The sequence below is a fragment of the Schistocerca gregaria genome, chromosome 3 (genome assembly GCF_023897955.1).
Source record: "Schistocerca gregaria isolate iqSchGreg1 chromosome 3, iqSchGreg1.2, whole genome shotgun sequence".
Taxonomy (NCBI): Eukaryota; Metazoa; Arthropoda; class Insecta; order Orthoptera; family Acrididae; genus Schistocerca; species Schistocerca gregaria.
In genome coordinates this window covers 551580421-551594163 of record NC_064922.1, presented here as the reverse complement: position 1 = coordinate 551594163, position 13743 = coordinate 551580421, and the positions used below count along the sequence as shown (strand labels likewise).

Sequence of the window (13743 nt, the reverse complement as noted above, 5' to 3'; positions counted from 1 at the left end):
CTTGTCTTCATCCTTAACTATGACCCAATTTGTGCAGTAATGAATTATTTATAATTCATTGCGAATTTTCATTTCCAGGAATATGCAACCAAACTCTCTGGCATTAAGTCACGAGTTTCCAAAAGGGGACGTACAAAAGCAGAAAAAACTGAAGCTACAGTTTCTGAAAGTGTGCCGGATGCTGTTCAGCAAGATGTGGCAACTGCAGATGCCAAAGACGAGGAATTGAAATCAACTGGAAAAAGAAAAGTTCAGAGAGGCAACCTGATTCTTTTAAGAAAACAATTAGAAGAGAACAGGTAAATGTTTGTGCAGCGAAATGGAAAGTGGGGGGGAGGGGGGGGGATATATGTGAGGGTAAGAATTGAAATACAGTTGTATGTAAAATACAGTTACATCTTAGCTTTAATAATATTTAGTTATAAATTTTTCAAATAGAACATTTTTGTAATGAAAAGTGGCAGTTTAACTAGTGTGGGAGAGGCATTTACCCAGAATCAAATTCATTGTACTGGGTGGTTATAATTAGACTTTCTATTTAACACATTATAACACGGAAGCTAATCACAGTACAAGCTCCAAACTTGGTAGCATTAAAGTCCAGAGTATAGGATGCATAATTTCCTTGTGTTACAGCACCACTGTCGCATTCCAACACCAGGTGCTCTGATCAGTCATTGTGATTCATAGCCTCATGCACCTGACCAGTCGCAGTGCACTTGTGTGTGAGCTTGGACACAATGAGCATAGCATTAATGGTGAAGTTATTATTGTCAAAACAACAGTAATGCTGCAGGTGCATTTCAACAATATTGCCGGCTGAAACAATTACGGAAGGGTCCACTTTTTCCACATGCTGTGCAGAGCATGATGAAGTAGTTCGAATCAACTGGAGAACTGGGCATTGCTCTGGGAAGAGGCCGACGATCGGTTGCACCACAGGTGGTTGATGAAATAGCTGTTTCTATGGCAGAAAGAGGTGCGTGCAATCCTCGATCGTCAGACAGTGCGTGTGCTGTATCATGACAGTTGAACATCCCGTCATCCACTGTACACAAGGTGCTTCGAACCATTCTCAAATGGTATCCTTACAAGATCCATATCATACAGCTGCTTGCACCACAGGACACACAGTGACGTGTTGACTTCAGTCTTCATTTCCTCGCAAGGATTTAAGTTGACGGGGGCTGGCCCTGGACCTTCCTATGGACAGACGAAGCTTGTTGTTCTCTCACGGATGAGGTGAACACACAGAATTGCCGAGTGTGGGGATCGACACTTCCATTCACTGTGCATGAAGTTCCTCTGTATGGTGAAAGAATCGTGTGGCTTCGTGGCTATGTTTATCATGGACCCATTCTTTTTTTTAACAGGCTGGCATTCAAGGATCAAAGACGTGCAATGTGACTGGCCAGCATTAAAGTGATTTGCCTCACCAGCATGTCATACCTGCACTACAGGAGAGAGACACATTTGGAAACGATTGAATTATCAGCCAATCATTTCCAAATGGGTGGCCGGCACGATCACCTGAGCTCACTCCCAGTGATTTCTCGTTGTGGGGCTACCTAAAAGATAGGGTTTATCAGAGGAACTCACACATGTGCTGATCTCAAGTGTTGCGTATCAAGAGATGTAACCAGCATACCTATGTACATGCTTCCTTCTGCTGTGCAAAATGCAATTCTGTGCTTTCAGTCTGTTCTGGACACTGATGGGTGCCACATTGATCCCCTTTTGTAGAAACAATTGTACCAGTATGTAATTAAATGATGTGCTTTAGCAGCACATTAAAAGTGTTTCAATTGAATTGATTCTAAAAAGAAAAAATTTTTAAAAATTTTTTGATCACTGTTCCAAAAATGTTTATTGAATTGATTCTGGATTGCTGCAGATAACCTTGTAGGTGGGGCAACCACTGTTATGAGTAGTCATCCTGGATATTAATAACAAAATCCCACCAAAAGTGGTGTCTCATAGAATAAAAACATACATCTCTTAGCAGTGTTTTGTTTTGATGGACAACGAATGTTGGGTAAAAACATTCCAAGCTTTTCCTCTCTAACTTTTTAGTCACATATTCACCAGAAATTACGGCTTTTAGTGTCACAAAACCAGTAGTGATCCAATAATAAAGGACTAAATACAACTGAACCGGTTATTAATATCAGAGATGATTCTGCATTGTTTGTCTTCCCCATGGCCTTGACATTAATGCTACCAAGTTTGCCCTCGTACAATAATTAGTTTTCGTGTTGTAATGTGTTAAATAGGGAATGTTTAATTATAACCACCTGATATTAAAATGGAACAGCCTTACAACACCGTGACTGACTGATCTCAAGCAGTCATGCCCCATTTTTAGGTATACTAAGAAGATAAAATATTGGTATAGGTGTAGGGCAGGTAATAAAAGGCAAGGTACATAATTTAATATTGCCATGAGCTGTGGCATTAACAATGTGGCATAATGGTTAGCATCACTGGCTGGCATCCTGTGGGTTGTGAGCTCCAATCCAATCACCAGCAATTATTTATTGTTCAGAATTTATCATTTTTGGAAGTTTGTAGAAATATTGTGTGGTTGTAATGATTTTATATTCTGGAATATTCCATGTATAAATAATAGCATTCTGGAATATTCACTGTTCATATAAATAGCTGCACATTCTGTCCAGGAGTTCAGTTCTGTGGCTGTATGTTGATGTCAGTAATAAACATGCTTTCATTGCTAACTGTTGAACTTCATTGACGACATTGCATTTGGATTTGGACTTGATTGTAGTTTGACATGAGATTGTTGCGTGGAGACACTGGGTACTTCAAGTAAAACACATGCACCACCAGGACTCCAATTACACATTGTAAAAGCTATTGACCACATGGACGGAAATCAAAGTACAATTAGTACATCATTTCTAGGACTCACATATTCATGAGATGGGGTGATTCAAAAACAGCTGTAAGTCAGCTGTACATCGGGCATCCATCAGTGTTTTTCAGGAGACTATGATCAAGATCAGACTAAATGGCTGAAATTATTCAACCGAGTCACCAAATACAATAGTTGGGCAGATATTATGTGTTTCACAGTTGTGTACTTTTATATGGATGTCACAGCCCAGCAGTGGTGTAAGAGTAACGAAGAGAAGCTGAGTAGCTGTGACAAATTCCAGGCCAATCTGAAGAAAAGTTTGGCGAGAATCAGGAGCAAATTTACTCAGTGGAAGAACAAGTGATGAACAGGGCCCAACATCATAGGGAAATTATTTAATAGTACATAAAGAATGTTTGAAACATATGATACATAACAGAAGCTGGCAAAATCTCACGCTCGATGAAAGTAGTCACAAAAGATATGAACCAAGCTCTTCTGGTGAAGGAGGTCATGACCACAGAGGAATTCGTGAGGTTGTGCCTGTGAATTGAAGAACTGGAACCGAAAAGAGATGGATGAAACAAATAGGACTGACTGCCAAATGTGGTCCCTGTGATAGTTGGGGGAGACTACAATGAACTAGCCTCTTTCATACACCAAATAGTAAGAGTAGAGATACAGCAGTGTATGGCAGCCAGAAATGTCAGACAGAGTACTCAGTCGATAGCAGGCTTGAATGTTGACCTGAAATGTCAGGAGGTAATAAAGAATTTTGAAGAAAAAGTGTATCGGTCTTTAACACCAATCTCTGCCACCAACCAAATGTGCCAGTAAGAATGGACTCAGCCAACTTCAACATAGGCTGCAGCCATGAAATGACAAATTGCTCAGAATGTTCTTCAAATCAATCACAAAAGGCCTGTTGACATGACATGATGGTTTGGGAACACGAAGCTCATGAATGGCAGCAAATGGTCTCCAAGTAGCCGACTATAGCCATTTCCAGTCTCTCGTCAGCTCAAACTTTAAAAACTCAAGCTTGGAATAACAATGATATTAGGAATAGGATAGATTGCTACTTATACAGATGACACATTGAGTTGTAGACAGGCACAATGAAAAGACTGTTACACATGTAGGTATCGGCCAAAGCCTTCCTCAGCAAAGAAAACATACACACATTCACACAAGCAAGCACACCTCATGCACACTCAGCCGCCGCCGCCACCAGCAGCTGCGACCGGAATGAGACTGTCACGTGAATAGGGGTGCAGAAAAGGCGGAGGGGGAGGGGGGGGGGACAGGATAAGGGTGTGGGAAGAGAAGAGTGCTGTTTGGCAGGAAATACAGGGATTAGAGACTGCCAGGCACAGTGTCAGAAGGTGCGGTGTGCGAGGAAAAGAAGGGGGAAAGTGGAAAGGAGGAGGAGAGTGGAAAGGAGGAGGAGAGTGGAAAGGAGGAGGAGAGTGGAAAAAAGAGGATAGTGGAAAGGAAGAGGAGAGGAAAAGTAGGAGATAGGAAGAGGAGAGGAAAGGAAAGGAAAGGGAGAAGAGCTCTTCTACCAGGCAGTGCTCTTCTCTCCCTGCCACCCGTACCCTGCAATCCCTCCCCCTTCCCCACCCCACTCCAGATTGCTATTCACTTGGCAGTCACATTCTGATTGGCACTGCTTGTGGTGGCAGCTGTGTGTGCGTGCATGAATGTATGTATGTTTTCTTGGCTGAGGAATCCTTTGGCTAGTAGCTACATGTGTAATAGTCTTTTCGTTGTGCAGCTCAACCAATGATCACTTCAGTTTAACTAGAGGCCCCAGCCTATTTCATGTAAACACAACCCACACTATTAGAGAACCATCACCAGCTTGCACAGTGCCTTGCTGACAACTTGGCTCCATGGCTTCATGGGGACTGTGACACACGCAAACGCTACCATCAGCTCTTACCAACTGAAATCTGGACTCATCTGATCAGGCCATGGCATTCCAGTCATCTAGGCTCCAGCTAATATGGTCATGAGCCCAAGAGAGGTGCTGCGGGCAATGTTGTGTTGTTAACAGAGGCACTCATGTCAATCGTCTGCTGTCATAGCCCATTAACACCAAATTTTGGTGCACTGCCTAAACATTCGTCGTATGTAGTACATTGATTTCTGTGGTTATTTAATACAGTGTTGCTTGTCTGTTAGCTCTGACAACTCTACGCAAACACTACTGCTTTTCGCCATTAAGTGTGTTATCCATGGTGAGCGATGATACCTGAAATGTGGTATTCTTGGCACACTCGTGAAACTGTAGATTTTGGAATATTGAATTATCTAGTGATTTCCAAAATGAAATATCCCATGTATCTAGCTCCAACTACCATCCCACCTTCAAAATCTGTTAATTTCTGTTGTGCGACCATAATCACGTCTGTAATCTTTTCATATGAATCAATTTAGTATACATGACAGCTCAGCCAGTGCACTGCACTTTTATGTCTTGTGAACATGATTCTGCCACCATATGTATGTGTGCATATCACTATCGTATGACTTTTCTCAGCACAGTGTAGAACACGTAGAACAACACACTTAGAGAACAGGGGACAACAATCTGGTGTGTTTCTACTGTGAATACCCTGGGCATGTTCACTACTGCAGAGAAAGAAGGCTAGTTTTTGAAGACTACTGCACTGCCAGGCATTAATTATCACAACACTTCCCCTCTTGCCAGTCAGTTGCAGATGATTACAGTCGACCTGTGGAACAAATTCCATAACCACATCCTACATGAGATCACTCCTCAACGTGCCATAGTCATTCTCCGTAGCCACATGGTAGTACCAGTCACTTTCCAAGCCACTGACTTCAGCAAAACTATATGGAGGTGAGGCCATCACAGATTCATATGCTCAATAGATGACAGTCACCAAGATGTCAGGAAATCTCTTTGACATCATCATTGACAGCCAAACTGTCCATTTTCTAGTCAACTCAGAAGCTTCCTTTTCCTGTAATATGGGGTGCTTATTGTTGCCAAGTAAATAAGAATGTTTTCTGCAGTATGAAAGCAGTTGTGCTGAAGGTCGCAAATGGGAAATAAGTCCAGCCAACAGAAACATGTATTTCAAGAATAACTATCAATATATGGAACATAGCCCCTTGAATTTTTTCATTTTAACAAAATGTAGTCAAGATGTTATTCTCAGATGGGACTTGTTGCAGATATCAAAAGAAGTCATAGAATTCGGAAGACCAGAGTCCAGATTGTCAAAGCTATTCCAACAACATAACAAAGATTGCTCTGAGCATTTGTTTGCCTTTGAAGACACCGTCATCAATGAGACAAGTTCCTCATCAGTCGAGCTGCTTATTTAAACTGTGAAGCTTTTGTCCATTGCAAAAGCTACTCAGCTTTCCAAAAGAAATCTACATAATGGCAATGATCATAAGCATTGTAGGTGGTCAACGAGAATTTTAGATCACTAATTGTCATGAGCAGCCAAAAATTGTTCCTAAAAGTTTGTGCTTTGGAGTAGCCAAACCAATCCTGGATGAAGGGCTCAGTTCCATCTGTGAACAATCATGTTCCTCCACTACTACAGACAATGTGGTGGAGGAAGCTACTGTGGAACTGCAAATAGGATCTGGCCTGTCCGAGGAACAATATCGGGAAGTGTTAGCCCTTTTATAATAATTTTTTATTGCTTTTAAATCCAGAGTGGAGAAAAAACAGACCAAGTGGACATCAGTAAAGCACCATACCAACACTGGGGAACACCCAACAATTAGTCAGCAGTAACATAAGTTATTGCCAGCTGAACGATGCATAATTTAGGAGGAAGTGACACCATTGAACTTTCATAGTGTCCTAGGTACTCTCCTCTGGTTCTTGCAAAGAAGAAGGATGGCACATGGTATTTCTGCTTTGACTACCAACGAGTAAACAAAGTCACAAAGAAAGATGTTACTTCATTTCTGTGCATTGATCACACTCTAGAATGCTTGAAAGGCATGAAGTATTTATCATCTATGGACATCCAGGCAGTCTAACGCTTTAGACAACTAGAAGTGATGTGGAGCTGGTTTGCAAACTCTCCACCTCTCTCCCATAGTTTGACTTACTTGGTATGTACTTCTTCTCTGGATAGCCCCCACGTCGATCTCCAAAAACTTTTTCTACAAAGAATAATGCTGGTTAAGAGAATTTATCAGACTCTCTCTCTACTCTTGAAATAATTTGGTACTTGAAGAATACTTTTAGTTCAGTCATGGTACATTTCAACTTCCACAAAAAAAACATATTTGCCCTTTCTCAAAAAAATATTCAAACTTGTGTGTATCAGCCAAGTCGTCAAACATTAGACTCTATTGAGATACATTTACAACAGGGTTGGTTTAATAACCTCCAGAAAATATGAACATGTCTTGCTTCTAGCAAGTCCAACACATGAATTACTTGAAAGTATAATAGCATTTCTTCATTTGTTCTTGACAATCATCACAGTCACTAAACCAGCAAAGAATAGCACAGGCTCTTCTCTACACATACACTGAAACTCTGTGGATCGTATAGAAGGGACTTGTCGGCCGCCGTGTCTACATTTTGCTCGTGACTGTTTTTAGACCTGCACACACAAAATGCAGTAGGTCGAATTTGTCTTTCACTCACCATTTAAGGCCAAGTGGTTCTAGAATTTACACGGAAATTCTCGAAGCACTACATATCCCCCCCTCCCAGATTGAACACGCGATTGTTTGTACCATCATCTTTCAACAGTATACCTTGTTCTTTTAATAAATGTGAATACCCTTTTTCTTATTATTTTGCTATTCCTTATTTTTTCATTTTACTTTAATTATAAAATGTGAATATTTCAATCAATGCTGGAGTTAGCCCTTTCAATATCTAAAAATTTTGAGGACCAATTTTTTTTTTTCTTTTTTCTGCTCTTTATACAATCGTAAATTTCAGGTGTTCAGGACACTTGAGTACTTTATTCTAATTCCTTGTACTATTTTTTCCTTAGTATGTACTAGTATCATTATTTGTAGTAGTTTGTAGTTTGGGGGAACTCTGGCAAAATAAAAGTGTTCTCTTTTGACACCCGTAAACTTACCTAAAATGTAATAAAGCTAGTGGTATATAGAATTCAAACTTACCAGAATAATTCCTATTAAATGTGTGACTTCTGTCATGATACTGTTCTTTTCCCCTAGGATCAGTACCTACACCTTACATGTGGGTTGACCCTATGAATGCACTTCCTCCTTCTGCTCTGGTAGGTACGCCTCTTTATAAAACATCCCTATTTATCAGGCCACAGGTTGTCCTATCTCTATGTAGGTACGCCTGACCTACATCCTTAGTAAATTCCGGGTACGTCTCCCTTATCCTTTATGAGTAGGCCTTATGGTTCATTGCCCAAGTATACACCTTTATGTACACTATAATTAAATATTTCCTGGTAAAAATAAAATCTATTTTACACGTCCCTCTAACTTCTTAGCACCTCCTCTAACACCTAAGAGTCCTCTTCCACTTCTCAACTTCGATAATCTTAGTAGATACTATGTCTACACATATTATTCAACTCATGGTAGATACCATGTCTACCTGTAGCAAATAATAGTAGTATAGTAGATACTACTATAGTCATAGATATTATAGTAGTAAAAAGCAAAACGAGGATAATGGAATGTAGTCAAATTAAATCGGGTGATGCTGAGGGAATTAGATTAGGAAATGAGACACTTAAAGTAGTAAAGGAGTTTTGCTATTTAGGAAGTAAAATAACTGACGATGGTCGAAGTAGAGAGGATATAAAATGTAGACTGGCAATGGCAAGGAAAGCGTTTCTGAAGAAGAGAAATTTGTTAACATCGAATATAGATTTATGTATCAGGAAGTCGTTTCTGAAAGTATTTGTTTGGAGTGTAGCCATGTATGGAAGTGAAACATGGACGATAACTAGTTTGGACAAGAAGAGAATAGAAGCTTTCGAAATGTGGTGCTACAGAAGAATACTGAAGATAAGGTGGATAGATCACGTAACTAATGAGGAGGTATTGAATAGGATTGGGGAGAAGAGACGTTTGTGGCACAACTTGACTAGAAGAAGGGATCGGTTGGTAGGACATGTTTTGAGGCATCAAGGGATCACAAATTTAGCATTGGAGGGCAGCGTGGAGGGTAAAAATCGTAGAGGGAGACCGAGAGATGAGTACACTAAGCAGATTCAGAAGGATGTAGGTTGCACTAGGTACTGGGAGATGAAGCAGCTTGCACAGGATAGAGTAGCATGGAGAGCTGCATCAAACCAGTCTCAGGACTGAAGACAACAACAACAACAACAACAACAACATACTATATCTTATAATAGAGTATATACAAAGTATAGAGTGTGTGTGTGTGTGTGTGTGTGTGTGTGTGTGTGTGTGTGTGTGTGTGTGTGATTATCACGATTAACTCTAACCTTGCTTATCACTGTTTTATAATTATTCCACAAGCTCTCCTGCTCCTATCTCTCTCAGCACATGAGTTGATTTCTACCAGAGAGAGAGAGAAAGAGAGAGAGAGACGACCAAAAACAAAGGAACAATGTAGGGATGTACACATATCATTTTCCCATACAACCCTTGGCAGTTCTTACATCCTTTTAATCTGTAACTTCATTGTTTGTGTATTGGTACTTCTTTGTGTGTATGCGGAAGAGTTTTCGTGTAGTCTGATTCTTTGGCCTTCTTATATGAAGATAAGTTTTAGGTTATTGGAAACTACGAAAACTAGGAAGGACTTCTGTGATAGAAGTAGATGAAAATGGAAAGAGGGAAGAATAGATACATGCGCAAACGAGAAGTAAGAAAGGAAAAAAAAAATAGATGTGGTTGCTAAGATTGAAGAAGGGAAAGAAGACAGCCCCAAAGACAGAAAACCCTTCCCACACCCTTTCCCCAGAATCCCTGCCGCGCCGGTACTTGAGTGAGAAGCCGGAGGAGGTATGGTGTTAAATCGTCTCCTACAGAATGGACATTCCCACCTTTAACTTTGAGGTCCCCGAAGAAAATCTTAGCAACCCTATGGAAATGGCAAATGGTGAAGAATGAGGCACACTTGTTTGCCAGGGTTGTTTGAAAGGTGTGATGTGTGTTTTATGTTATTCATGATTTATCTGTTAGTGTAAATCATGCTTTTACCTACACTACCCACCCCATTTCGGCATCAATACAAACCCTCCTGTCTACGTAACATCTCATAAAAGGTATAAAATATTCTGTACCAAATTCAAAATTGTATATTCCATTATCACAGTAATTTAATTAGTCACACAATATTATGTTTTCCACAGATATAATATTCCATTCAGTTTACTAAGAAAAATATGCTTCAGTGACTTTATCTCAATAATCTTACATTCAGTGTAAAAATAGTATTCTCATGAATTCAGAGTATATTTTGAAAATTAAGTGCCAGGTATGGTTCTCCCTACTTGCTTAGAACTATGTGACAAAAAAAGGATTACCAGGCAGCTTTCTAGAGAACCATTTTTGGAATCATTGCAGTCATGATTCATATTAATAGAGTATACAAATTTAATGACATTGATTTCACCCAGACTTCTGCCCACAGATTTGCATAGAAAACTGGTGAAGAGATTATTTACAAGGACTAATTCAGGCAAAAATAAAATCTAACTATACATGGAGACCTCGTCGGCTGCTGTCGACATTACAGTCTAAACTGTGGGAGAGAATGGCTGGCTTGGCAGATTTATTCTATCTTATTTCAGGGATAATAGTCGTACCGATTCCCACCTCATGTCACTGCCTAGTAAAGTCAGGATAAGTTGGGGCGAGCTGGGACAAGTCATGAAGACAGGTAGGGGCACCCCTGGAATAACCGAGAAAGATGCAATCAAGATTCCTAGTGGGCACAACTCTCTAACAACTGAGGACGATGCAGTCAAAATGCCTAGCGGGCGCAACTCTCTAACAACCGAGGACGGCGCAGTCACATACCAGGAGCAATTTTGGGTGATGTAATCACAATTTCTCGCTGGTATGTTTCTCTCATAACCTCAAAGCGAGGGATGATAGAACAGTGTAAGAAGTTGGGGGAATTTGGTGCAGGAAAATTTTATTACAGAACACCAAAAACAACTCAGGATCCGACGGTTGTCACTCGTCCCATTAACACAGAACATTAACGTCCCTGGGAGATACACAACTTTATGTCCTTTACATTGTACTTTCCTTTTTATGACCCAGTTGCAGGACCCACTAAAAATAATGTCTTGGGATGGATTACTGTTTGAACCCGGTATGGTCCTTCACACTTTTGGAAAAACTTGCGTGTCTCTTTCTTCGGGGCAGAGCTCTGAAGATGCTGTTTTCAAGGACTAGGTCATCAACCTTGTACTGCGGTTCTACAGCTTTCTCATTATGCTTACTCGCTCTTTGTTGGGCCTTTTCAACTAAATTTCTAGAAACTATTTCCTGATTCAGTTCGTAGTTGACAGTAAGATGTCCAGGCCAAGTAAAACATTTAATGAGAGGTTCTCCTACAAAGGGTTTGCCTATTACTTCCAACGGTGTTAATCCAGTTGATAAATGTGGTAATTCATTTAAAATAAGTTCAAAGTCATTAATTTTCGTTGCCCATAAAGTATGTTTTTGATGGCAGTAGGTACGGAAAAATTTCCCAATTTTTTTCATATATCTTTCACACTGATTCAAGTACGGGTTATAGTTTTATATTAATACTTGACTAATTTCTTCCCAAGCTAGAAATTCTTTCCATAATTCATCCATACCTTTCTTGGTATCATTGAGTTCAGGAGAAACGTTCTCGGAGATTACTCTCGCGGCAACTTTTCGGTCGCTTATTTCCTCTACCTGTTCCTCCAGACTACTTATATTTATTAGGTCTGAGGCTGCTAGTTTCTCTTTAAAGTTTCTTTCTGTGATATCTACTCTAGTGTTAACACCTGCAATTTGCGATTGGACTATTGGTATTAACTTATCCTGCTTTTCAACATTCTCTCAAATTGTGCAATCTTTGCTTTACAGCATCAAATGATACATTACATACATTTGAAATGATCCTAACTTCTCACTAAGTTCAGATTCTACATTTATCTTCAATATCAAATTCTAACTTCTTTGTCAAATCCTGAAATTGCTCATTCCGTCTCTGATTAAAGTCAGTGGACAGTTGATTTCTGTGACTGCTTAAAGAACTAGTTAGTGCACCTTTCGAATCTATTTTAAAATTTTCTACTTTAGTTGTTAAAGTGTCAAATTCAGTTTCCAAATTTCCCATGCTTTCACATAAATGGCTAAATTCTTTACCTTGTTCGTCTACTTTAGCAATTAATAACCCTAAAGTTTCATTCTGAACATCCAGTTTATTATCTAATTGAGTATTCATTGAATCTAATTTAAGATATTGAGCATTTGAAGCTGCACTTTGTGCTTTAATTAAATATGCTAGCTCAGTCCAGTCTGGCATTTCTATATTGGTTCTCATAGCCATGGCTGGTTCTGAAGTTTCTCCAACCAGCTGTATGTTTCCCATGGTTTTGCCAATTTTAGATCAAGTAAGTATTTAAAAAAATAATTCAAAGTATAATAAATACACAAATACAGTCTATCGAACAGTTTCTTCAACTTTATACTCAAACAATTATTGTTTTATGCTCACCCAGTGTAGAGTTTTAGGCTGTGTCATTGAGCAGGTGTGGAATCAGCACCAGTGAACAGCAAATTGTGCCAGTGTCATCAGTTGCTGGTTTCCGTGTCGGTTTTGGCATGATGTAGAATCATCACCAGTGAACAGCAACTGGCGTGGGTGGCGTCAGTTGTTGGTTTCCGCATTGGCATCGCCGCAATATGTGTGGGAGCTGTATACTCCCCACACTGGATCTTCTTAGTTGAATTATTCTCATTGTATCTCTTCTTAGCCTAATACGTCGAGTTCTTCTATCCGTTCTTTTAATGTTATTACTTCCTGACGTCTTTCCCTTTGCTGCATTCACAAATTTTCTTTCTCATTTGATTTCTTGGCTAAAGCGAGTTTCTCGTAACTGTTTTCTCGTCGTGTTATACTGGGTTGCTATGGCAACATGGAACATCCACTTTTCACATTTTCATCTCTAATTCCCTTTTTTTTTCCACCAGTCGGCACTTCTAACATTTTAGACGATAGAACATGTGGAATAAATACACGAACTCTATGTTTTTACCAATTAACAATGTATTGGAGTATGCAGAATAACATTCTCCCATTTCACATGTAAATATCTCTGTCTTCTGATATTTAGAGCTATAGAAATGCATTAAATTAACATTCATAAGCAAGTTGGTTTAAAAACCACTTGTAATTTATGAAAATGTCTTGCTTCTAGCAAGTCCAGCACATGAATTACTTGAAAGTCTAATCTCATTTCTTCATAACAATCAATACAGTCACTAAACCAGCAAAGAGTAGCATAGGCTCTTCTCCACACATACACTGAAAGTCTATGGATCATACAACAGATACTTGTCGGCTGCCGCATCCACATTTCGATCATGACTGTTTTTAGACCTGCACACACAAACATGCAGTGCGCAGTAGGTCGGATTCGTCTCTCTCACACTTCTATTTAAAATATTGTGGGTTCGAGAGGGAGGATGGCCAAGTGGTTCTAGAATTTACACGGAAATTCTCGAATCACTACAGCAGACTACAGTCAAATTAAGGTTCATGAGGTCTCAGTGACTTAAATTTATACCATTCCTACTGTGTAATGCTCCAGCCATCATTAAATGCAGTTTGGACATCTGCTCTGCTACCTTAAATAGACGGACGGATCTCTGCGGTTTTTTTTTTTTTTTTTACAAAC

The 13743-nt window shown here is 39.6% G+C and overlaps 1 protein-coding gene across 9 annotated transcripts in view; it reads left to right on the top strand.

Moving 5' to 3' along the window:
- The window catches only part of LOC126355056 (protein lava lamp), a 176747-nt gene that overhangs the window by 17836 nt on the left and 145168 nt on the right, over positions 1-13743 (top strand). For all 9 annotated transcript variants that reach the window (XR_007565438.1, XM_050005215.1, XM_050005217.1 and 6 more), the window contains one exon: positions 79-299. Coding sequence is in view for 8 of the 9 variants with exons in the window: in XM_050005215.1 (XP_049861172.1) it covers positions 79-299 (221 nt within the window). In the remaining variant the exon portion in view is untranslated. The remainder of the gene's footprint in view (positions 1-78; positions 300-13743) is intronic.